General features: G+C 36.4%; 2 protein-coding genes across 2 annotated transcripts; one reads left to right on the plus strand and one right to left on the minus strand.

Moving 5' to 3' along the window:
• Window positions 1-3,604: 3,604 nt before the first annotated feature.
• LOC120633160 lies at window positions 3,605-20,414 on the minus strand. The gene is made up of 16 exons (XM_039903289.1): window positions 20,036-20,414; window positions 18,140-18,319; window positions 16,838-17,015; window positions 16,245-16,424; window positions 15,684-15,860; window positions 15,086-15,204; window positions 14,147-14,288; window positions 13,076-13,152; window positions 12,093-12,312; window positions 10,162-10,350; window positions 9,530-9,627; window positions 9,310-9,429; window positions 8,810-8,968; window positions 8,044-8,193; window positions 6,896-7,072; window positions 3,605-3,869 (listed from the first exon to the last, which is right to left on the minus strand). The coding sequence occupies exons 1-16, from the start codon at window positions 20,327-20,329 to the stop codon at window positions 3,804-3,806; spliced, it is 2,526 nt and encodes an 841-aa protein (XP_039759223.1). The 5' UTR covers window positions 20,330-20,414; the 3' UTR covers window positions 3,605-3,803.
• Window positions 20,415-22,379: 1,965 nt separating this feature from the next.
• LOC120633235 lies at window positions 22,380-26,371 on the plus strand. The gene is made up of 5 exons (XM_039903390.1): window positions 22,380-22,475; window positions 23,093-23,330; window positions 23,692-23,854; window positions 24,356-24,517; window positions 25,255-26,371. Exons 1-5 carry the CDS (start codon window positions 22,445-22,447, stop codon window positions 25,378-25,380), a joined length of 720 nt encoding a protein of 239 aa, XP_039759324.1. The 5' UTR covers window positions 22,380-22,444; the 3' UTR covers window positions 25,381-26,371.
• The last annotated feature ends 213 nt before the right edge of the window (window positions 26,372-26,584 follow it).

Raw genomic sequence — 26,584 nt, forward strand, 5'->3', positions numbered from 1 at the left:
TTATAAAGTGGGTAAATAATTAAACATTTTTTATATAGGTAGATATTAGGTAAGTATATTATGAAAGAAGTGCTTTATAGGTAAGTACGTAGATAAAATAGCTTTTCAGTATAATACAATTTATTTATTATTCTTTAATTACATTTGTACAGATAATTAATTACATTTCAATAAAGTATCCCGAGTTTCTGAAGGTCACAATTGATCAAACGACAGCGAAGCAGGCTAGTCATAGGGGTTAAATGTTCAAAGTTTGTATTAAACATAAGCTTATAGAAAAGTCCTAGTATAGTATTAAAGACTACGTCAACGATAAAAATGCTTGGGAGTAAATTATTGACCAGGTTGCTTCTTTAATGGTTTTTAATGTCAGAAGGTGGTAACAAATAAGAGTCTAAAGAGTCGTTTGTTGTTAACCGATTTGTTGATTAGTTAAAAAAAAAATGATTACATAGGTTGTTCAAATGCTAGTCAAAGTTGGTAAGATGATTGGCGTTTCAGCAACCCAATTAGAAATTAACTCTCAACATTTTTATATTTTAAAATTTTTAAAATTTTACCAATTTATTATTAACAATATGGTAATGGCCGCAAACTCAGCCTTATGCTGTGCATTGGTAAAAATGCTCAGAGCTGATTTTCAAACAACCGCGTCGCCCGTTGCGTTATTATTATAACTAAGAGTTAGAAATTTTTATAAAAAATTGTAAAAAAGAACAAATTAGATTACCACAACATTACCAAAACAATTAAGATTACCCAAGACTAGAACTAAGTATGGCAGTAAAACTATACAGGTTGAGGGAGCACTACTATACAATAGTCTACCCAAAGAGATTTTTGCAAGATATCTTTTAAATCATTTAAAAACAAGAAGAAGAAGAAATACTTTATTGCACACGAACATCAGAATATACATAAAATATAGAATAAACAACAACATGAATTGTAGGCATGCAAAGGCGGCCTTATTGCTGCAAGCAATCTCTTACAGGCAACCTCTGGCAGAAGGAAAAGCTGCAAGAGAGCGGGATAGTGCAATTATACTACATATAATATACATATATATTCGGCAATAAATAGACATACACATTAATTACGATATTTTTTTAAATTACTTCACTCAAAGACAGACATTTAAATATGGGAAGGGATTGACTTTTACGGATGTCAGCATGCAAATTATTCCAAAGAACAACAGCCTTAAAAGTGGAAGAGTTACCGAAGAACTTGGTTTTGCAAAATGGGAGTACCAGACGGTTATCGTGCCGAGATCGGAGGTCAGTATGTGAAGCAGAATTAGAAATATAGTGAAAACGGTATTTAAGGTACGAGGGTGTAACTGAATTATTTAGGATAGAGTACAAGAATGAGAGAAGAAAAAAGTTCACGACGCAATCTGATCGGCAGCCATTTAAGTCTAACCCTGTACTCCGAAATGTGGTCAAATTTACGCAGTCCAAAAACAAACCGGATACATAAATTTTGTAGGCGCTCGAGTTTGTTCAGCAGTTCTTCAGTAAGATCAGGATAGCATGAGTCAGCGTAGTCAAGTAACGGAAGAAGAAGAGATTGTGCAAGAGAAATTTTCGTTTTAACTGGAGGGAAATTTTTCCAACGTTTTAAATAACCAATCGAAGCAAAAACTTTACTTAAGGGGACCAGGATAGCGTGGTATCCATAAGCAGGCCGAGATTCTTTACTGTAGTGCTAAGAACCAATTCAGTAGAGTTAAAGCGAACAGAAGGAAGAGTGCTGAAATTAACTTTTGCTAATTGCTGACGGCTGCCAATAATAATTACTTGTGACTTATTGGGATTAACACATAGTCCATATGAATTACTCCATGTGTAGATACTGAGTAGTTCATTGTTAAAAAAGCATTCTTCAATTTTTTTATAAACGCGCCACCTTATGTGTTTGTTTTGTTTTTGTATCACACTAAACTAGATAATATATTACCACTTCTTTATTTTAATTTTTTAATTTCTCATTAAGTGAAACTGTTTCTTTTGGGAATAAATGTTTAAACCTAAATGAAACGAACACAATCAGTACACATTTAACAGTTCCAAAAAAAAGGATGCAAAAAGTAAAAAAAGGTGTAAAATTATTGTAGAAAAAATAAAAAAAAAAGGTTCAAAAATAAACAAAAACTAATAAATTCATAAACTAAATGAATTAACTTACTATTTATTCATTTCGAACAAAACTCGTTTGACATAGTTAAATCTAGCTGCTCCGATTTGATTTTTATAATCCCCACTTTTGACTGTAGTATCCACATTTAAGCTTCAACTTGATACCTCAAGCCGTGGCTTTAAAATAGTGCCTTAACAGACAGGCATGATTCCGTAAGAGTTCCATTAATCCATTACAGAGGTTTGGAACCCTATGAAACGGATAATAACACAATAGGGTAGGCAATGACTTTATGCATGTACTAAGTGATCATAAGTGCGTATAACTACACTATTAGAGCAATGCAATAGATAAGAGTAACTTCTCTGAGGGCTCTGTCCCTTTTAATTCCAAGTAGGTAGTTTGTACAAGTAGGTACGAGGGCTTACAAGGATTACTTTGGTTAAGTAGACTCTATTTTTGATGACTTGTCCTTATTATTTGCTAGCTTTAGCCCGCGACTTCATCCGTGTTGAAGTCCGTGTCAATCTTGCAGATAACGCTACATTACAAGTTATAAAACTTATCCAGGATGCAATCCTTATCTATGCAATCTATGGCTGGAAACGGAAGTCGTTTATAGAGAACAAAGGCTACATATTTAATCCCCCTGGAAACCTGACACAGAAGGTTTTTCATAATATTCGCCCACTCAGTATTTCTATTCCGAGCGCTTCCTTAATTTTTTGTAATACATAATTTAATGCCGCTTGCTTAAGTATTATACTATTTCATTAGCAGTCGCCGTGTAATTTTTTCCCCTATTAGTCGATTCGACAAGTGGAAAATGGTGGTTGAAATGGCGTTAAGTATGTATGTAAGAAATAATCTACGAAGCGAAATGTTTTGACAACTATTATTAAAATTTTTTTTTTCACTTGCAATTAAGACGGAAGTTCGAGAAAATTTTGTTAGTTAACAATTGTTTAACTTATTGAAAAAGTTAACTTTAAGTAAAATTTCCAACGGGAATAAATTATTTAGTGTTCAAAATAAAAATAATTATTTAATTATTTTTGTTTTAGAAGGATAAATATAATTTGTACACTTAATTAGAGATGTAATTCTTAATATTTTTTTTATAACATTGTTCAAAACACACCATATTTTTTTCAAATAAAAAAAAAATATTCAATACTTTAAATAAATGAATTAATGTGCCCTAAACACTTTTGACGCCGCGCGGGCAATCTAAAATTATAAATAATGGAGAAAGAGTTCCGGGAGTTGAAAGTTTTTTATTGGAAATTTCCTCCTGTTTCAGAATCTTTTTTGAAATTTCTTAAATATTAATAGTTTATGAAATATTGGCAAAAAACTAATTGCCATTTTTTTTTTCATCTTCAACTGTGTATAACTTTGCAATTTTGGCACATTTTTCTAGACGTCATTCCGAATCCAATGAGCTATCGCACATAATTTTAAGAGCAGTATCTCTATTTTGTACCATTTTCAACTTTTCGACTAGACTATATATTGAACTTTTATGCGGAACTTTGGTGGGTCATAGTTTTTTGTTCTTTTCAAATTACATTTTACCTATTATACAATTACAGTTACCTTACTAACACGTTAGAAAAAATATAGTAAAGACACGAATTAAGTTTAACTACCTACAATGGTTAAGGTATCTCGTTATATCTAACTGGATAAGTTAACTGGTTGCCACGGTCCCATGAATACAGCTCCTGTAAGTAATAAAATACACAAATATTAGATAAAATAATAAAGGGGTCCATAAACGGAGCGACAACGAATGTCCGGGCGACGGATTGCACGCGTAAGTTCAGTTACTTAAATCGCGAAAGATTGCGGAGATGCAATCTGGCAGTTGGAAGCAGTAATAGCCTAGTGGATAGAAGCTCGACTTCACTTGCTGGGGGCCGAGTTCGAATTCCAGCACGCACCTCTAACTTTTCTAAGTTGTGTACGTTTTAAGCAATTCAAATATCACCAGCTTCAACGGTGAAGAAAAGCAACGTGAATACTGAATGCTTAGAGTTCTCCATAATGTTCTCATAAGTGTGTGGAGTCCATCAACCCATCCTGGTCCAGCGTGGTGGACTACGGCCTTAACCCCTGTAGTGGGCCGGTAATAGGTTGATATGATGAATCTGGCAGTTTGTATTTGCAAGTATTCTCGCGTGAGTCTTGCACGAATACTATACAGTTACAGTTACATATTGCAAATGTTAGTGGTGCAAGCTACTTGCACAAGTTATTGGTTCAAGCGACAAGCTCATAACTACAATATTTGCACCAGTTTCTGACTGGGACATTCTTCTTGCAAGAGCTTTCTGCGATGTCATGTATCGATGCAAATCGACCGTAGCGACCGATTGTATGTGTGGTGAATAATTTGAAAGCGATGGATCGCTGCGATCGAACCTTAACTGCCTCATGTGCTTGCTTCTCAAGTCGGGCCAAAATTTTTAGATACCCTGAAAAGTCTGATTCGGAAATCACGTTAATCTGTCCATCCCAGCTATCGATGCTAAAGCTAATATGTTTCTGAAGTGAAAATTTCCTAACCTGCGTTGAGGGATTTTTGGTAGACACATGGTTTCTACGATAATAACGTAAAAACGATAGGTATATGTATGAGCCCAAAAGAAAATTGAGTATACCAAAAGAATTTAATATAAGGTGTTGAAATATTTCTATAGATGTCGCTAGTTACAGGGAGCCGAACTGCGTAAGTTAAAGACGTACAATAAATAAAGAGGTCATCTAAAAAGTAAGTACCTATTAATTCCATTACTTCAGAATACAATAGTATTTTATTTATCAAAAACTCGTTTTCAAAACAAAAGATAAATACAAGAACAACTTAGCTTACGAACATACCAACTCAGAAGAACTTTTGGTTTGTAAAGCGTAGCCGAAAAGCTTCAAGTTTAACGACATAGATGCCGCTGTATTTAATGTGGTCAGTTTGAGAAAAGAAAAATGTCATTCATTCAAAATTTTTTTCATTCGTTATTCTTCACCTAGTGAATGAAATGGTGACATTGATAAATCAATTCCAAATTAGCTTTTTCTTCTTCTTCTTTGGGTTAATTGTTGATAGTAATTCTCGAGGAAATTCAAATCAAATTTCGTTACAAAACTCTATCGTCTACGGTCTATGGAAGGGCGTTCTAGGTAGGTCTACGCGCAGAATTAAGTCTAGGACTTGATGACTTTTCGGGGTGCTGCACAATCCTCTTTTATTAAAACTAGAGAAAATATAAATTGTAGAAGAGGTAAAGCTAATGAACTATAGAAGTCTAAAAAATGCAACGATAATCCTTTGCCAATAAACCACTCTCAAGTTAATTCAAAATGATTTTTTACTATCTTGCTGTATGTTTATATCAATGTACTAATTTTTTCTTTGGTGTACAATAAAAGTGTATTCATTCATGCATACATATATGTATATTCAAATTATCAAATTCAAAACTGTTTTATTCATGTAGATCTATCTCATTACAGGCACATAAGAAGCGTTCATACATTTAACATGTTAACACTAATGTTAAGTGATGGTGATAACTACATTCGTTAAGTTAAAACTAAAGCTACGAGGGTTTCAAACGCGCTAGGAAGAGCCCACAACAAACTTAGCCAGGCTTTTTTCACCATCTCAAAGTCCAGTTAATGTTTAGCTATGAAGTTAGAGCAATTCATACTCAAGCTTTTTTATCATACATGTTGTCCTTAATATTATAATAGGATTTTTCTATAAGCTTACGTTTTAAATATATAAAAATATACGAAACGAAACTCTCTCACTTTCTATCTTCACTCACTTATATCTTCTTCTAAACTTCCGTTCGCCTCGCTCAATCATACTTTTCATAACGCTCTCGTCACGCATTCTCTAGCTTACAACGTCAACCGTGTGTCAAGAAATTTTACTTCAAAGATCCAATATTAGGCACAATGGTAAAAAATCTTGTATAAAAAAATAAAAAATATAGATATACAACGACAATACACACATAGGTAGGTAAGGAATAAGATAGCTTATAAAAATGCGCGGGCCCCAGCTTCATCTGTCGGGCTAATTTGTGAATCTAAACCATCCATGGTGCCACCCAAACGTATACCAAAAAAAACATTCTTATCGGTCCAGCCGTCTAGGAGGGGTTCAGTGACATACACACGCACACAAGAAAAATATATATATATATGAGATGAGACTAGCGGACCCCAGCGCCGTCTGTCGGGCTGATTTGTGAATCTAAAACATCCAGGGTGCCACCCAAACGCATACCAAAAAATTCATTCAAATCGGTCCAGCCGTTTTGGACGAGTTCAGTGACATACACACGCACACAAGAAATATATATAAGATTATACAGATAAACACCCAGACACTGAAAAACATTCATGTTCATCACATAAACATTTTTCCAGTTGCGGGAATCGAACCCACGGCCTTAGATGCAGGAAGCAGGGTCGCTGCCCACTGCGCTAACCGGCCGTCAAGTGAATTATATATAGACAAAAAGTGTAAATATAAGTGCGACTAAATATATTATCAACCTTTCAATTTCGGGACTGTTTTGACCCGTGCTTATCCAACGGTGCAGACCAGCTAACGCCCGATATTAATTGTTTTATCAATCTAATCCAAAGTTTTTGAATGGCAGATTTAATTCGGTTTTACTAAAATTTTTCTACTCTTTCCTGTTATATATGTCATTGAGAATTCATAATGCCTTACCTTGTGGTTATGATCGTATCCAAGCTGCGTTGTCTTTCTAAACGGGTTTGTGAACTGCAGTGACACCTCCACGGGCTTGCTTAGGTACAGGTCAATAGCTACTGTTACTTTGCTCTCCCGTTCTGTGGCCGAGTCCAGCGCGTATAGCACCCCGCATACTATGAACATTTCTCCCACCTGGAAATTAAATAAATAAATATACACTATGACAATACACACATCGCCATCTAGCCCCAAAGTAAGCGTAGCTTTTGTTATGGGTACTGAGATAGCTGTTGAATATTTTTATGAATATAATACACATATTAAACTTAAATTATACAGATAAACACCCAGACACTGAAAAACATTCATGTTTATCGAACAAACACTTTCCAGTTGTGGGAATCGAACCCACGGCCTTAGATGCAGAAAGCAGAGTCGCTGCCCACTGCGCTAACCGGCTGTCAAATGTATGTCATTGAGAACTCATAATGTCTTAACTTGTGGGTGGGTAAACACTTTCGGGGGGCCTAGTTCGAATCCCAGCACGCACCTCTACCTTTTCTAAGTTATGGGCGTTTTAAGTAATTATAATATCACTTGCTTCAACGGTGAAGGAAAACATCGAGAGGAAACCGGCATGCCTGAGAGCAGTGGCGTGCTCTGGGCTTCTTACCAGGGTATGCATACAAAAATCCTCATATATACGAGTTATTTATCAATTATGGGGTAGGCAGTGCTTTTGTGCATGTATGAAGTGCACGCCACTGCCTGAGAGTTCTCTATAATGTTCTCAAAGGCGTGTGAAGTCCACCAATCCGCACTGGGCCAGTGTCCAGGAGACCCGCGGCCTGTAGTGTGCCGGTAATGGGTCGATATGATGACGATGATAATGGTTAAAATAACAGGGGAAAACTGAGCAGTAAGCTAAAAAACACACTCGCTTGCTGTCAGCTTGGATTCGAACTCGAAAGTGTAGTCGAGCTGCTCTCGTTGCGCTATAACCACTATGGTCAGTAATAAATAGTAGTAAAACCTTTAGTGAAAGAGCTTGGGAAGTATTACCGCCATACCTTTTTTTTTTGCACACATTACTTCTTGTAAATACAATATTATTAGTTACATTATCTGCTGCATTTTTCACATGGTTTTAATACTGCACTCACTTGTTTATGGTTCAACGATATGTTCCAAATATGATTGATGTTGAAGTCGTCTTTGTTGGGGTCGAAGCTCAGTTTAGCTACTGCAGTGTTGTTAGATTCTGCCATCGAATAAATTGCCCACAGACCATTGTCATCTGCACTGAAATCCACCTGGCGATGAAAAACATAATGAGGTCATGAATCCGAGTTGATTTCCGTGAGACAACAGACAATAGGCAATAGAGTTCATAAAGTTAAGTATTTGAATTATAAAATGACTCAGTGCGTAAATTATTTGTAACCTTTAGATGTAACAGAACATGTTGAGGGTTTTATCATATTACTTTCGTCAAAATTGACTAGACGTATCCAATGATCAAAATCATTATCGAAATATCATCTCTCGAAATATCACGAAAAATTTGGTGGTCGGCTTATTTTGAGAATTGCCAAACTGATAACGAGTGATGCCGCTTCACTACCAGATAGCGCTAACTTAATGAAATGATAGAACTATATTGTTGATGCATTGTTTCAAAAAGATACAGAGAATTAGTCAGATCTGCTGATAATGTCTGAGTCGGTATGCGCCAGAATCGCATGCGAAAAGGAAATTCTAAGCGAACGTTACAATTGTAAGAATTAAGGTATCAAATTTAAGATTCTACGATATTATTCTTCTTCTTAGCGGAACCGGTACTACTATATACATAAGTCCAAAAGCTTAGCAGGCCGCCCAAGTCACCGAGTGAATAATTTAATTAGTTAAATTAAATAAGTTAGTTACCTGATTGTGCTGGCCCGCATATAGCCTTCCATCGGCGTGAGGCAGGTGGACGGATTTGATTCTACTCTGAGTGAGATCGTAGCGAATGATATCACCTGGGTGCCCTGATTCGTTTGCCTGGTAGAAGAACGATCCACTGTACACTATGTGACCATTTCCCTGAAAATAATACGATTAAGTAACTTGAATGTAATAGTTTCGTAATACCTTCCACACCGGAAGACAAAGTTCTTTATCACATATATTTTATTGGCACACTCATTTTGAAGTCTCATCTCCGTAATATAAATCAGAGATAACAAGATTATAAGCCTGGTTCTGTTCTGGGCCGCTTGTATCCAGCGGCTCCCCGCGACTCGCTTGATGTCGTCTGTACAACTGGTTGGGGGTCGACCAAAAGCTGCGTTCACCAGCGCGGGGTTGCCACCCCAACACCCTGGAACCCCAATTAAAATATAGAGTATAGAGTATTTATTTATAACGAATCAAATTATTCTTACAAAAAATGGCTTCTGTAGCTTATGAAACTCATCAACCTGGTCGGACTTGAAGCTTGCTTTGCTTCTGTATTCCCTCAGTCTTTCCACGTCATTCTCTTGAGTTGTCCAGAGTTTTTCTTTCTGTAATGATCAATAGTTAAAAGTAAAGTTATCATCATTATTAACTTGTTATTGGACTAATCCAGAGCACAATGCAATAACAAATACGAAAAAATTATACCTGACTATCGGAGGCATTTGAATCTCTTAACCATGCCCCAAACAATTCTTCTTTATATCGATGGTAGACAGGTTTACCGATGGCATACAGTTGACAATCTGGAAATTGATTATCTTCAGAAACAGTATTTTCATAATTTATTCAGCCCCACGTTCTTTTTTTCTGACAGTTGCTAACTGGGCTCATACCCTCTTCTGGATATTATGGATATGACTAGATAGTAAGTATTGAAAAAAATTACTCAACATATCAGTTCTTTGAATTTTTTCATAGTTGACGGACCAAGTGAATGACCATCGCCTAGCAGAGCAACACTTTGCCTTGTGCCCATTAATATGGGGCATAGTAGTGTAGCTTCATCCGCTTGTGATTATACAAATATGTCTTTTACACCGTAATACAGCATTGCAAACAATGCTGCTTGGCGACAGAAATAAGCACTTTTCCGGACGAGACAAATGCTCTTCTACTAGTAAACTTAGTGCGACGTCACATGATCAATAGTGCGTAAGGATTGTAGAAAAAATATTTCCCAATTAGCACCACATATTGGATTGTAATAAATACGATCGATAATATCATTCTGTCATCGATTATCCATCGATCAATATACTAAGTATAACAATACTCACTGAGATTCCTGGTTAACTTATATCCAGCTGTAGAGTTCATAGTGGAGATCAGGAGCAAAGCACGATCACAGCGAGGACATGATGGACATTTCTGAACCTTGCACAGCTCCTCGTAGGAAGTAAGGATGGGAGGTGGGGAGCCGAACTCCATTGGCTGCTGGATCTGGTTCTGCTGATTGGGCCCAGCATCTGTCGATTTAATTTATTTGTTAGTGGTTGAATCATGAATTTGCACAACAGTGATATTTCAAGATTCATGTTTGTATGAATGTTTTATTTTACCGTAATAATAATTGACAAACCAAGCAGATAGCTCGCCTGATAGTAAGTGCAAAACATTCGCTCATAAACAAAGCAACACTTCACAGGGCATGCAGGGAGCAGGTCTTGCAACATGCCGACCTGTGTCCATCAATTTGAGGCGTAGGTGTGACCGGCTACCACGCCCGTCAGACCGGCAGGGTGATTACGTATCTCGCGACAGCAATGCGACAGGCGTAAATTTTGCAATCACTGCTGTCAAACGTCACTTTTCCATACTATAAATAAACAAAAGTGACGTTTGACAGCAGTGATTGCAAGATATACGCCTGTCGCATTTCTGTCGCGAGATACGTTATCACCCTGCGGATCACAGCTTTGCAACGAAACTCCTTGGTGGCAGAAATAAGAAGAGCTCTGTCACAAAAAGCTTTAGTACAACTAAAATGTATGTGAGTTTCTTTATTCCACTAGAAGTTCTAAACGTCTGAACGAGTTCACGATATAGATATGGTTGGAAACCTTACAACATCATCCCGAGGTACTCAAGTCGATAACTGGATGGATAATATTATTCTTGGTAAGTCATATATATTGCTCTACTACAGCCGACTTAGCGTAAACGGCACAAATCTTATCACTAATTTAAGCATATTTGGTGTTAAATCGAAATATTTTAATATTAGGTTTGGGAAAAAGTCTTTTCGCATTATACTATGTGTGATCTTGTAATAATATCTCTTTGGCTATACTATTTGTATCCGGCTGGATTTGGTATCATTAAAAGTTTAAATTTTAAAGAAGATAATTCCAAATTCAAAATAGGAAAATGTGTGATTTTTATTAGTTTTTCGTACCGTGAAGATGAGTGAATCTAATGAAGAAATTCGATATAGTTTGAAATTTGACTCCAAAAAGGTAAAAATACAACTCAAGCCGCGAAAAAATTTGCGAAGTTTATGGACCTAGTGCAGCGTCTGTGAGAGTAGCACAAATTTGGTTTAAGTCAAAGATGCAACTCGCTCTGGTCGCCGTTACGGATAAAATGGATGCCATTTTTGAAAAAGTGGAGCAGGATATCAGTAGTTACAACGTAGCTGAAGAGCTGGGAATTGACCACAAAACAGTTTTGGAAAAAAACTGGGTACACAAAAAAGCTGGATATTTGGGTACCTCACGAACTTACTGAAAGCCCAAAATTTCTATAGCAATGGGATTATGTCCCTACATATGTAAATACTCTAATTAAATGTAAATAAACTATATTAAAAATTCTTTAGAATTTTCATTAATAATGCGAAGAAACGTTTTCCCCAATAACAACTCTTAATATTTTTCCTGACGTATTTGAAATTGAACGCATACTACTACTATTGCATTCAATTCCTATTTGACAGTACATTTAAGTAGGTACTTTGAACATTCATTTTTTTTGTCATCACGAAATTTAACATCTCTCCGTGTCTCGTAGATATTTAATTTCAATATATTCTAAAACAAAGGTGGATAAGTAGCTAACTCACTGCCCGTATACTGTTTATCGAGTTCCGACTGCAATTGTTCAGCAATAACTAGATGCAATAAACTAATAGGTTAACAATAAACAGCACACTCGTATCAAACAGAGAAGCTAAGTATGTTAGGATAAAGAAAGTCATAAGATAACTCACACATCAACTTAATATGACCCTTAACTGTTTTGTTATTAAGTTCATTTTTCGCAACACAGCTATAAAGCCTTAGGTCATGTTCTCTGAAGCTGGCAATCTCAAGTTTCATGATCCATCTCCACGGATCCCCGGTTGTGGCAACATCAGTCTTGAAACGGGAACCCTCTAGAGTAAGTCCATCGCATTCCCACGCTAGAACAGGTTCAGGCCACGCTTGGATCTTGGAAAATACATAATAATTTAAGTGTATTTGGTTACAAATTGTGATTGTTGGATAGAAGCAACGCCTGCTTTGTGACTTTTTAGTTTATTAAAGAAAAACTTGGATAGAAGCAGGCGTTACTTTGCGGAATTCCATGAAATATGAAAATCAAGCTTAATTTGCTATACGCCGCGAAATCAGGAGAACTAAGCAAAACCAAAGCATCCTCAGGAGATGTTGACTTTACAATGAATAATTGCTAAGTGAAAAATTCGCCAAATGTGTCGCCTTTTATACCTTAAAAAGTGGGGGTCAGAAAGGTATAAAAGGCGATACATTTGGCGAATTTTTCACTTAACAATTATTCATTGTAAAGTCAACATCTCCTGAGGATGCTTCGGTTTCGGAGCGAAACGTGCGTAGAGGGTATATTGCCGAAGATCTGTTTGGTGTGGAGTATAAGGATTTCAGAAATTATAAATTACACCACACAGATTCTCCTGCTTTTCGCGAAGTATAGCAAATTAAGCTTAATTTTGATAATATACGTTTATACGTTTTTAAATACGTATTAAGTATTGAATTGTATTTTTACTACTTTATACTTAAGATCCCAGCAGATCAAGCGCTTTTTTAAAGAATTTGTGTAGGCCCCTCGCTTGCTTAATCAGGCACTGTGATAATGACATTGTTTTTTTCATGGTATAAATCACCTTTAAGAAAATGTCACACACAGAATGTTTGTACCTTACGCAGACGATATGCAAATGTACTTTCTTACCTCACATTCAATTTTAGCGGTTTTGTTGTTATGCGGTACGTAGAGAATGTTATTCGGCACCCTTATATATGGACTGACTGAAATTAAAGAAATACATGGATTAAGTCTCTCTTTGAAAAAAAAGAATATTTATTTGACCCACGACAGAACGGTTAAAGTGATATTTTATTATGTACGTTCGTAAGGCAGCTTCTGAGGTTTTTTATTAAAATGTTTAATTGAATTTTCAGAAAATTGGATGCCTTTTCTACAATTAATAATAATGTTACAGGACTTTGTCGATGTTAATAATAGGTGATAATAACTGAAAACGACGGCTTAACATGCTTTCCGAGGCACGGAAGTGGATAGCTGAACGCTTTTCTACCTCCAGGCTTTTTTTACAGTAATAATTGACGGACGCAGATGGCCCACCCGATAGTAAGTGGAAAATCATAGCCTCTAAACAGTAACTCTGTATCCATCAAATGAGGCGTAGGTGTTAAGACTCATGTGTCTGTAATTACACCGGCAACCACGCTCAAACAATGAATGAATGAACGAATGAATACACTTTTATTGTACACCACAGAGAAAATTTACAGAGATACAAATACAACAGCACAATAAGGTAGAACGTACAATTTGGCTTAAGGTAGAACGTACAATGCTGCTTGGCGGCAGAAATATGCACGGCAACAGTTCTTCCCCGGACGAGCTCTGTCACAAATATCTCCACTACTACTAAAATTGCTGGCACCAACTAAGATTTTTATTCCACTACCCGTATGCCCTTGACTGCAATCTCACCTGGTGGTAAGCGATGATGCAGTCTAAGATAGTAGAGGGCTAACCTCTTAGAGAGTGGTAGTCATAATCCTAATAGGTTTCTACGCGACATCGCACCGGAACACTAAATCGCTTAACGGCACGTCTTTGTGGGTACTGTAATTAACCAACCAAAACTTGGCCCAAACCGATAATCGAACCTAGAAACTGTGATCCGAAGTTTAATATGCTAACCACTAGATTAGCGATGCAGTTAACTAATACCTTAAGTAAATAGTAAAAAAATAATGCATAAATACTAACAATGAACTTCGACATCCGTGGTTTGGTTGGCCGGCGGCTGCATGCCATTGTTGGCAAGGCAAACATACTTGCCAGTGTGCCAGCGCGACACGTTGGGGATGTTCAGCACGTGGCCACTCACAGATGCGTCCCGCCAGGAACCCTGAAAGTTACCTTGGAGTTATACTTATTTTGAGCACGTGGAGTGATATTTTTTCAAAGATTAATTCACTCCGCGGTGAAAGTTATGACAGACAACTTATGTATAATCCGTGATACCTTCATAAACAACTTTTTGTTATAAATTGTTTATTATTTATACCACCATCATCTCTCAGTCCAGTCCATATTAAGCATATTATATCAGTCTTCAGAAAAAGTAACTGCAAAATATTGTAATCTTATATAACTTCAAAATTCTTTGCCCTGACTAACAGACAACCTACAACCTTAACGGCTGAACGGATTTGAAATTTTGAGAGAGTATTATTTGAGTACCATAAATGAAGGGGTTGTTTGCAAATCCTCCTAGAGCGTCAAATCGGGGGAAGAAAGTTAATAATTTTTTAAGTTACTCGTATTTTTTGTATTTGGACTACAAGTGTCGAGCAAGCCAAGAAAATATGAAAACATTGATAGCAGTTTCTTTTTTGTGTCTTTTAGAGTAGATACTTTGGGGTCATGTTTCAAAGACTGTTTAGTTTTTAAAAAAACCCGTTATTTATTCCTTGATAAAAGTTTGTAGGACAGTAAGTTTTTTCATTTATATGTTAAGTAACACTAAAAGCTTTAACTTTGGTAAGTATTTTGCGGCATGGTATAGCTAAAAGCAAATTTTAGCGTTATCTGTTGCATGGTTTTGGGAGAGGAGCATAGGCTTCCGAGGAAAACTTCTTAATCTCACTCGATATCAGAATTCTGCGCAGAAAATAATATCCATACTATAATAATTGTACCTACCTGTATAATAGGAGTGCCGTCTGCCCTCCTCCACTCTATAGCTGCCTCAGGAAAAGCTTTGGGGTTGCAGTCTATACGCATTGTATCGCCTTCCCTGACGATCAATCTAGGATTATCCACTAAAAAAAATAAACATTTTTAAGACTTGCGAAATATGTTGAAGTAAATCAGAAGTTAATTCAATTTAAGGCTTGCGATATTGCCAAGCTTAATTTAATAAGTGCAAGCTCTTGGGTCACCAGGCGTATAAAACTTGAAACTTTCTGGTACTCTTGTGTAACTAGTCAGTCAAACCCAGCTGTCTCAGCCAGGAGCAACCATTGGCTTCAGTCCGTTTCATATCGTTGTTGTCTTTCATTTCCAATTGCGACTTTATCTTGGGATCTAAGAATTCCATACATATTTACTGTGGCCAAGGACAATTCCAGAAAAAAGGGGATGCCAAATATTCTTCATTATCACTATCAACCCATTACCAGACCTCTACAGTGCACGGATCTCCTCTCAGAATGATGGCAATAAACCACCGCGTTCGACCGTCTCATTGGTCTTTCAATTATAACTATAAAATTTTTTTGAAAAAGCATCTAAAACTTACACGCAAAAGTAGGAGGTATGAACATCTGGTTTTCCTTAGTGTAATTGTAGATTGACAATCCTGGTTTCCCCGGAGCCCCGTCTTTTCCGTCATTGCCTCTTTGGCCTTTAGGCCCTATAGGGCCACGGTCGCCTTTCGACCCTCTAACACCTGGGGGGCCTTGCGCTCCAGGTCTGCCTAGAAAGTAAATATTATCGAATTGGAATAGAACGGTCGGTTTGGTTTACTTTATCACACGTTGTTAGTGGGTTCTAAATTAAGAAATTAGTATAACTATTTGAATCATATATATTATATAACTATAACTACGCAACCCCCTTACTTCTGTATTTAAAATTCGTAGTGAGTTTGCAATAACAAAAAAAATAAAAATTACCCAAAATATACCCAATATTTTGGGTATTGAAATCGATCAAGAGGAAAATTAGGAACTAAGTAATGTCCAATTACTTAAGATCTATTTAATATTTGCATTCTTATTTAATGAAGCATGCGGCAACAATATAAACGTTGTTTGAACATTTACAGAGTTCCATTTGATTCAGACAACTTCATGCTCACCATCTTTCCCGTCCTTCCCATTTTTCCCGGGGCTCCCATCCTTGCCCGGGATGCCATCACGCCCGTCCTTCCCAGGCGCCCCATCTGCCCCATTTCTGCCAGAAAGACCATCCAAGCCCGGTTCACCAGGCACTCCATCTCGTCCATCAAGCCCCGGGTTACCAGGAAATCCACGTTCTCCTATAAATTTCATAAAAATAAGTCTTTTAGAATAGCTGATAATCTTAGGCAGGTGTCTGAAAATAGAATGACTACAAAGTCTTAAAGATTGTTAAATCGTTACACTTATTTGAGTCAAAAATATGGAAAAATCTAGATCTCATGTTTGTTTTGGGAATAAACTTGATTTGCGTAGTTTATCTCCAATGGGATACGTGCGCAGTATAGTCGTAATAGCCAATGTGATACGATTACAATAATTGTCGTGATTGAGCAAAACTTCATAGAAATCTTATTATTTTTTACAGCTTTTGCATTAGTTTGCTTTATGAAACTTAAGAAAAAGAATGTTTAGACAAAAATAACCAACTTTTTATACAACTAAAAAGCAAGAAGTAAATGTTTTCCATAACAATTGTAACAAAGTCACAAACCTTTTGGCCCTGGGGGTCCAACAGGTCCTCTTAATCCGGGACTACCAGATGTGCCAGGAGAACCTGGATCTCCTCTTTCGCCTTTGGGTCCTGTAGGTCCAGCAGGTCCAGAAGGTCCTCGCACTCCTGGTGGACAGTAATCTTGCGTGGCTTTGCAAAACCCTTGCACAACTTTGTACTGAAAGAAGAAACTCTTTAACTGATATAATAAAGAAAAATATCTAACACTCGGCTTCAAACTCTTCGTAGATTTTAACGGAAAACATTATAGATCTAGTTTTATTTTTTAACTTTCTTTAACATTGCTAGATCAGCCTTAGTTTCAGCTTATTTATATTTTTGCTTTATTTTAGTTTACCATATTTATTTCTTGGCAGTCATGCTAACTTCCAAAAGATCATGTTCATATTAAATTTGATTTTGTTGGAGTGAAATATATTTTAAGAATATGTGATAAAAAGTTCTTAACAAAATAAAGAGTCGAAGCAAACTCGTAGGCAAACCCAACATACAAAATTTGGTCTTGGTTGTCCTTGAACTTTCTCGTATTGTTCAAGATCTTAAGCTGCAGCAGCTTGATGTTATTTAACAAGTAGCTAAACCTATTGGCCTCACGCCAGATGAAAGGTTTTTTTTAAGATTAAAGTGTTATAATCTAAGTTAAGTATTCGATAAGATTCATCTTAAGATAAATAATCAAGCTCCATCAGTGCGAGAGTAATTGGCTCATGTACATAATTGATACCAGGTTTTCATATTTCAGGGATCAATTTTGTAAAATTTGTTTATTTTATATCTAAACAAATTAATAAAATAAAACAAACAAATTTTACCGCCTTAGTACAAAATTTGCTCGCTCGCAATAGAGGATTCGCTTTCACATATCAAACTGTATAACTTCAAAGTTAACTCGTCACGTTACTCTTTTTGAGTCGCTAATCCTGTACATCTGATTTTTATTAAACAAGCGTTTTGACAAAAGTCCTTGCTGAAGAATTGTAGGCCAATCTGAGCTTTATGGAAAAGGAATAAGATCTATTTTGCTCTGATATAAGCAAGTATATACAAATATTTCGATACTTAAAAACGACTTTTCGGTTGCTGCTAGTAAATCTTGTACAGGTCCAGATCAAGTTGTTCCATCGAAAGATGTTTTACTTATAAGTAAATTAATAATGTGTGTGTCGCACAGGATTCGGTATATCTACTCCTAAGCAATCCGGATACGCTGGATTTGTGTTGCCAAGCTTAATTAAATAAGTGAAAGCTCTTGTCACCAGGCGTATAAAACCTGCAACTTACTGGTACTCTTGAGTAACTGGTCAGCCAAACCCAGGTGTCTCCACCAGGAGCGGCACCCTTGGCTCCAGTCCGCTTCATCTCATTGGTGTCCTTCATCTCCAATTGAGACTTTATCTTGGGATCGAAGAATTCCACGTGCGGCCCCTCCGTGTAGTCCTCTTGCATGACTGAAGATGTTTTCTACGAAATAAGTCACTAATTAAAGTGATGTTTGTCTAGTGGGTAAGGCTTCGGTTTCCCTTTTGAGGAAACCGAGTTAAATCCCCGAGTTAATAAATAAATAAATATACTACGACAATACACACATCGCCACCTAGCTTGTGTTATGGGTACTAAGATGACTGATGAATTTTTATATGAATAATATACATAAATACTTAGAATATACATATAAACACCCAGACACTGAAAAACATTCATGCTCATCACACAAACATTATCCAGTAGTGGGAATCGAACCCACGGCCTCCGGCTCAGAAAGCAGTCAAGTCACTATATGGCGGTCATTAAATGTGCGTTTTTAATTTAAGCAAATTTTGTATCACTTGCTCGATGAATGAAACCATCGTGAGGAAACCAGCATGCCTTCGAGTTCTCCATAATGTTCTCAAGGGGTGAAGTTTACCAATCCGCACTCGACCAACGTGGTGGACTACGGCCTAAACTCTTATTATATTATATATATATTATATTAGACCGGTCATGGGTCATATTAGACCGGTCATGGGTCGATGATGATGAAGCCTCGATTTCAGTTAAGTAAGAATTTTAAGTACTTGGTTTGCCTGTTATCTGCATGCCTCTCCGAAGTTACGGGAGCTCGTCTCGTTTTGTCTTGTCAGGGTGTAAAGCTGTCCGTCCAAGTTGTAATTTATAACATGTGATAATAATCATAAGGGTTCTTCAGTTCGCATTTAAACATCGTAAATCCCTATCCCTGTACTAATATTATAAATGTCAATGTAAGTTTGTTTGTTACGCTTTCACGCAAAAACTACTTAACCGATCCTCATAAAACTTTGTACACATATTCTTGGAAGTGTTAGAAGTAATAAAGGATACTTTTTATCTCGACATTAAGCTTGTTTCCTTTGGGAGAGGGGATGAAAGTGTTTGACTATTTTACACCATAACTGCGACAAATTATACCCGATTTAAATAGTTATTTTTGTAATATAGAGGTTATAATATGTGTTGATTTTGCCCAAACTTTGTGTAGATCTGAATGTGGTTGTAAATAGAGGACAGAACTCCTCAGCGGACAGCAGCAAACCCCTCATTTAAGGCTTAGCGATACTGAACACTTTATTTTTTTTAGAACTACAACTAAATTGAATGCCACATCAAAAAACAAAATCAAACGCAGACCAACTCCCAAAGGATTAAGAGCTAAGAATGCGAGTTGTAAGCTCTTAATAGATAAGTTAAATCTTATATTACTACTCTCTGAGTCCGAGGCCGTGCGTTCGATTCCCACAACTGGAAAATGTTTGATTGTTGAGCATGAATGTTTTTCTGTGTCTGGGTGTTTATATGCATATTCTAAGTATTTATGTACATTATTCATAAAAATTTTCATCAGCTATCTTAGTTCCCATAACACAAGCTACGCTTACTTTGGGGCTAGATGGCGATATGTGTATTGTCGTAGTATATTTATTTATTTATATTATTAAACTAAGTTTTTGGCATACATAAAAAATGATTTTGTGTCTCATATTGGCCGTGTTTTATTATAAAACAATTTCTTTAACTTATTAGTTTGTTCGTTATAAAACTTATTAGTTCAGCTATGCAATTGCGCCACCAATGGATATTATGAGCGTTAATTTATTTTATTTTAGGCACATATCCAATATTTTTGTGTTTGATTATGACTTTGTTTATGTTACTTACGAGCATTGCATCCCTTTTTAGCCTATGCGAAGTACCGGTCACTTGACGTAAATATGCTTCAATTTTCTCTTCTAATTTTATATCGATAACACTTTTCATCACATCACTTTCCATATCGAAATTGTTATTAATTTCAACGTTATCCACATAACTATAAGCCTGTAATACCAACGATATAACACCACACATACATGCGAAATACGAAATTCTCTTACAACACTGCGTATCCCGACTGTCGTTAGCATTATCTATGGATAGCTTCCGTTTACTACTTTTATTTAAAATCGCAGTCATTTTGAAATCATTTTAAACATCAACTTTTCCACTAGATTCTATAATAGTCACATTCAAATCGCTTATTGTTAATTTGTCAAATCTGGTGTAAATACGTTTGTAGTAAATACCGTATAGTCGTTTAGTATGTCGGTTAGCGTCGGTTAGACTTATCTCTTCTGTATAATATGTGTCACAGGGTTATTGTAAAATCAGGGCTTTGCTCAAATACCTGGATCGGGACGTTTCAAACATTTTTGATGAATTTGCTTCAAATTGGTTTCATCTTCTATCGTGATGGAATCTTGTGCTAATGATTCAAGATTTTTTAAGCAATATTAATTTTCCCGAAATATATATAATATACATATATACAAATTAGTGTATGTGTGTGTAATGTAATGTAAATATATGTTTGTGTAAAACCGTAAATGATTTTACGGTTTTGATTTTTAGTTTTGGCTACGAAATATTATCTAGAATAAATAAATTTTATCAAAGGATAATCCCAAAAAAGGGATATCTTCGATGAATTAATTACTTATTTTATTTTCATTGGGAATCCTGAAATTGAAATTGTTAACTAACCGATTAATACAAATAAGTACACGTTTTATGATCAATGGCTCGCCTAACCTCAATACAAGTTACTCGTTATGCAGTATAAACATTTTATACTGCATAACGAGTAACTTGGTACGTTATGCAGTATATAATGTTTATACTAAGGTATAAGTTGACTAACATAGGATAGTGGTTTTTGTTACTAACATTTATTTTATATTTATTTAAATTCTTGTTTTGTGCTTATTTTATTATTTTTAATTTAACTTTTGCTTTTTTTTATGTTAGTTTTCTTAAAATGTTTAGTGCACTGTATATGGGCTATGCCTGAAATAAAATTTATTATTATCATAACGCACCAAGTTACTCGTTATGCAGAGTAACTAGGTATTAATGAGCAGATTTCATTGCTCTGATTTTATTTTTCTAATTTGGATATGAGCGAACACTTTTGATCCAAGCTTTTTTTTCCAAAATATATATATGGTATTTTTTGAGGTTTGAATAAATAGGTTTTTGTTACAAATCCTCATTCTATAGTGACCCTGCGACACAATATATAATCCGGACAAATATGGTCCTTCCTGTGAGATAGGAGTTGCACAATGACCTGCTCTCTGGACTCTGATAACCAATTGAGACCCGCTATTAAACATTCGACAATCTACGGGCCTTTTCAATTGGTGGATCCTTAAATTATGCAGTTAATTATTATACTAGAAACGAAATTATTCTATATTTTTTAATTTAAAAATAGACGTTCTTAATTCGACCCGTTTTTATGACGTCATCATCATACTCAAACTTTTACTGAACCATTGGACTGGGCTTCACCTCAACATGAGAAGTGTTTGGGCCGTAGTCCACCACACTTTTGAGCTAATTAATAATGTTATTAAGACCTCTCAGGCATGCAGGTTTTCTCATGTTTTTTTTTTACTCCGATAGAGCAATAAAATATCCCGTTTTCCGTACTAAACATGCTTCATCAACCAAAGGTGTCTGGAGGAGGCCACCTTTGCGCATATATATTTATTTACCTTTTGTCTTGTTCAATTTGTTTTATTTTCTGTATGTGCAATAAAGACTTTCTATCTTTCTATCTAAAGCTTCCACATAGCTCCAAAAATGTAACTTCTATACTTAATATTATAAATTTGAAAATAATTTTATTTTTCTGTTATGTAGGCTGTGTATCGCAGTAAGCATTCAATTTCTTTGTATGGAACATTAATGATAACTACTACGTTTTTAAATCTGAAACTTGGAATCAGAAATCTGAAATTAAATCTTAAAGTACCCTGAAATTCAACCAAGTGAACCCAGTTGCTTGCAAAAGGTAGTGATAATAGTTAAATTGTTCATAGTCGCTCGTTCCAGCCAAACATTTTCAGCTTCAAACTTCACCCGAGTAGAGTTTCCACTGCGCATGCCCCTAAATATGTGTCAGGGCCATGACGTGACACATAATACGCAAGGTCACTCATGTTTAGCGTCCACACTCATTCCTAGTACTGGTTCCAAGGAAACAAGTGTAGTGAACTTAGTTGTGATTCCTTCTGTCCTCAAGTTATGGCATTTGCTCCACCAAGAGCCCTTGGAGGTATGTGTTACTGTTTTTAAGCGTTTTGTTGCAGTTTTTACATAATATTTTTGCTCTGGCACGAGATATAACCTTCTTTATTGCTAATTGAGTTTGTTATATCGTGTGAAAGGGATGGGACGTGTCTAGGTCGAAGCAAACAATGTCTTGTTGGACAGTGTATGCGTAACTTTCTGCATTTAGTATTTTTGTTTTTAGAGTCTTCAGTTGTTTACGTTATCGATAGATATTTTTATGTAATTTTTTGCCACTCAATAGATTTAATAGTTTCAGTTTACAATCTTATGTACAATCATAATTTAATTAAAAGCGAAGCCAATGCTAGTGCTATTGTAAAAATTGTCTCTTAATTCACTGCAGCTATTTTATTGAGGATTCTAAATCTAAAATTAATAATTTTAGACAAATTCTTTATTAATTCGATATGAATTCGGAAATAATTATTTTGAAATTATTAATAAATAATTTAATGTTTAAACATTCAATCTAGTAAAAAAACTGTATCGAAATTATGCGACAAAATTATGGTTTGATGAACTATACCTTCCTAACTTAGAATTCCGCATCACGACGTAAATGTACAGTGCCTGCTTAGAATGTACATTTTTCCATTACAGCTCGCAGTGTCCAATCTTTAGAAGAATACAACACTCCTCGAGCACCGCTCCGGCGGCAAGTGTCTCTGGATGAGGAAAGGAGAGATGACTGCCAGGGTCACTGGAAAGGGCCTTATCTTGAGGGTGAGGAAGAGGAAAAAGGGGTCAGGTTATTCAGGGCAATGCTGTTACAGCATCTTAGACTTGAGGAGTTGCGACCGCCACCTTGTATGATCGTTCCTGCTAATCCGGATGAAAGGTAACTTAGTGATGAAGAATATGAAATAACAGTGAATGTAATATCATAAAAACTCTTCATGTGATGTTTCTATTGTCGAATTCTTTTAATCAGCGGTCTCATTAAGAAACAATTCAAAATGGAGAGTTCAGTTCTTAAGGCCCCTTGATACATTTTTCCGTGATTTTCAGCTCTTATGTTTTTACTTAGATATTATTTACTATTGTAGAAACTCTATTATAATCAAAATACATCAGTGCATCCAAAATGGTTTTCTTGATAAATGGTTGCTCTTAGAACTAACTGTACTGCGGAAAAAAGTGTTTTGAGCAATCGACAGCCTTAAGTGCATTTTATTATCGATTACTTGCTTTAATTACAGGGGCTGGTGGATGTATTGGAGAGACTGGAGAGCTCTTGAGCGTGCTGCTCGTAGGTTTAGGGAAACTAAGGCCAGAGCTAGACTGGCATCAAGAGCTGAACACATACCTCTGTTGTGCCTAGATGAGGTGGAGTTTGAAGATATCATGCAGGAGATATGCCAGGTATGAACTGGACATTTTCTAGTCGTTGCATTTCCTGTTATATTATTTGCCTTCAAATAATGTAACAAACGAGCATTTCTGAATACATTCAATACCACTATCTAATAGTAAGTATTACATGGGTGCCTAACATACACAAGTGAGGTCTCTCTGGACACTGTTGGTTGTTCTCAATAACCCACTCTCATACCTGCTGTTTGTAATTATTACCTGCGACCCTTTAAGACATTTTACTATTTGTTTTGATTTTTAGTTAGTGGGGCGCGAAAAATGCATACGGAGTCATCTGTTTTGGGAGTTGTCCATTTACGTGCTACTTTTGTGTATCCCCTGCCCTGAAGCCATATTTAGAGCTTGAGACACAATCAAGTGGTGGAGTAGAAAGATGGAACAAAAATTTTGGTCGTAGGACCAAACATTTTCTTTTAAAAGGCGTAGTTTCTATAACAGACTTAAAGCACAGAAATAATGATGACGTCTTTCATGTTGTCATTACTCCAGGCTTGCGTTCACATAGAGCAGCGAGCATTAGTGGTGATGGCATTCCTATGCGAGGTGGTAGCCCGAGCAGTAAGAGTCGGAGGTTGGTGCAGGGCAGCGGACTGGGCTGCCAAGCATGTAGCCCAGTGTGCAACGCCATGGGCTATCAGGCATGGAGGATGGGTAAGTTAAATTTTCTCTCGCATTAGTAGGTTGATAGTTGTAAATGGAATATGGATTTATCAAAATCATCAAAAGGCGGTCGAACTAGGCCCGCACATTTCCAACATGACACTGGTAGTCTTGAAAAAAATTCACTATTGGTATTCTTAAAAAAATTGTACTCTTTCTTATAGTAATAATTGACGGGCCAAGCAAATGACATCCCTGATAGTAAGTGGAAAACTATCGCCTCCAAAAACAGCAACAATGTAACAGGGTATATAAGGTACAAGTCTAACAAAGTGCCGCATTTTGTCCATAAACCTGAGGAGGAAATTATTACACCGGCAACCACGCCCTACAGTCAGGAATATAGAAAAAATACTGCTTAGCGGCAGAAATAAGCATTACCGTAGTACTTCCCCGGACGAGCTGCGTCAAAAAAAGCTCTACTACCTACTACTCAAAAGCATAAGCAAGTTAAAGTTGCAGTGAGGTATCATGTCTGCAGTAAAACGGATGGCCGTTGGGGCAGACTCGTTCTGGAGTGGAGACCTCGAGCCCACAGGACAGATGACTTTTAAAAGGTGTCTGGAAGTGACTGAATGATACAGTGGAAAACAAAAAAGTAACTACGATTTATTTCCATCCGTTGTAGTTCATGAGCATTCTAAGACCAAAAGTCGATTTAGTTGTGTGTAAAGTAGATATTACTTTGCAAGACCATGTTGATACATTCATTTCTGTTTTCTTTTTAGAGTGCTGTGGTAGAACGTGCTGGCGGTTCGCGAAGAGAAGACACACTTATAGCTGGTGCGGCCATCGCAGCTTTATTGGCGTTTTTACTATTTTGTCGTACACGAATTCGCCATGCGCTCCTTTGAAGTCTTTAGTTGTAATGATGGTGGAAAGCAGTGATAGCTTAATGGGATAGACGTCGGCCTGCCTTTTTGGGGGGACCTAGTTCGATCTATCTAGCTCTAACATGAAATATCATGGAGTGTTTTACGCAATTAAATTTCACTTGCTTTATCGGAGAATGAGGATATCGTGTGGAAACCAACATGCCTTTTTTTTTTGTTTTGGCGTGGCGGAAAAGCTTGATGGCTACCTCCGACCCTTGGGCAGGATGGATGTTATATGGGACTCCCCCCTCTAAAGGGGGTATTCCCAAAATAAAAACCACCACGGCATGCCCCTCTTGTTTGTAAGACGCCCGGGGAACCCGTTGTATACCTTCTGGACGAAAATCCAAAAAGCCCAAAATGCTGATAATTGAATCCCTCTTTTAAGACCTCAGCGCTCACCGCTACGCCAGGGAAGTCGATAACCAACATTCCTGAGTTTTTCATAATGATCTCAAAGGCGAGTGAAGTCTATCAATCCGCAGCTGTTCCAGGATATCCTTTCTCATTATTAGAGCAGAAACGTGCCCTGAAGTCGACCGGTATTTGTTCACAATGATGGTGAAGTTCTTCCTAAAGTTTACACCGACTACGCTGCGGAAAGATGATGTGGCGAGATCATGATTTATCCAAAACTAGTCTCGATAGTTCAGTGGATTGAAAGTGGACCGAAACTGTTCCACAGTTAAGTCAGTTGAGCCTTGTCCTCCTACAGTTATACAAACACTGTTGCTAACCCAAACTGATAATGTTGGGTTTTTATCCACAGGTGAATTTGAAAAGAAATAATAATATAAAGAAACAATAGGTAGGTGTACTATTCAAATCACCCATTTGCCAAACCTTGCTTTATCAAATTATTGTTATTTATTAATATTGCTTTATCTAACGATTACGACGAAACAAGTAACGTAAGTAACACTTGCGATAGGTAATAAAAAACTTTTATTTTACTTAAATAACTTGTCGTAGGTTCTTTTAAAATTTGAGATAAGTACAAGATTTCCTATAGGTATCTGCTTATGAAGTTTAATTGACTTCGCAATCGCCAGCTGGCATTTTGTACAAGTAATTACTCTGGTATCCTGTCTTTTTATAATTGCTTAACTTATAAGAATACCAATACTTACTAAACTTAAAATAAAAAATAAAATTGGTACTTAATAAATTAACTTACATATTA

This window comes from Pararge aegeria, chromosome 21 (genome assembly GCF_905163445.1).
Source record: "Pararge aegeria chromosome 21, ilParAegt1.1, whole genome shotgun sequence".
Lineage (NCBI taxonomy): Eukaryota > Metazoa > Arthropoda > Insecta > Lepidoptera > Nymphalidae > Pararge > Pararge aegeria.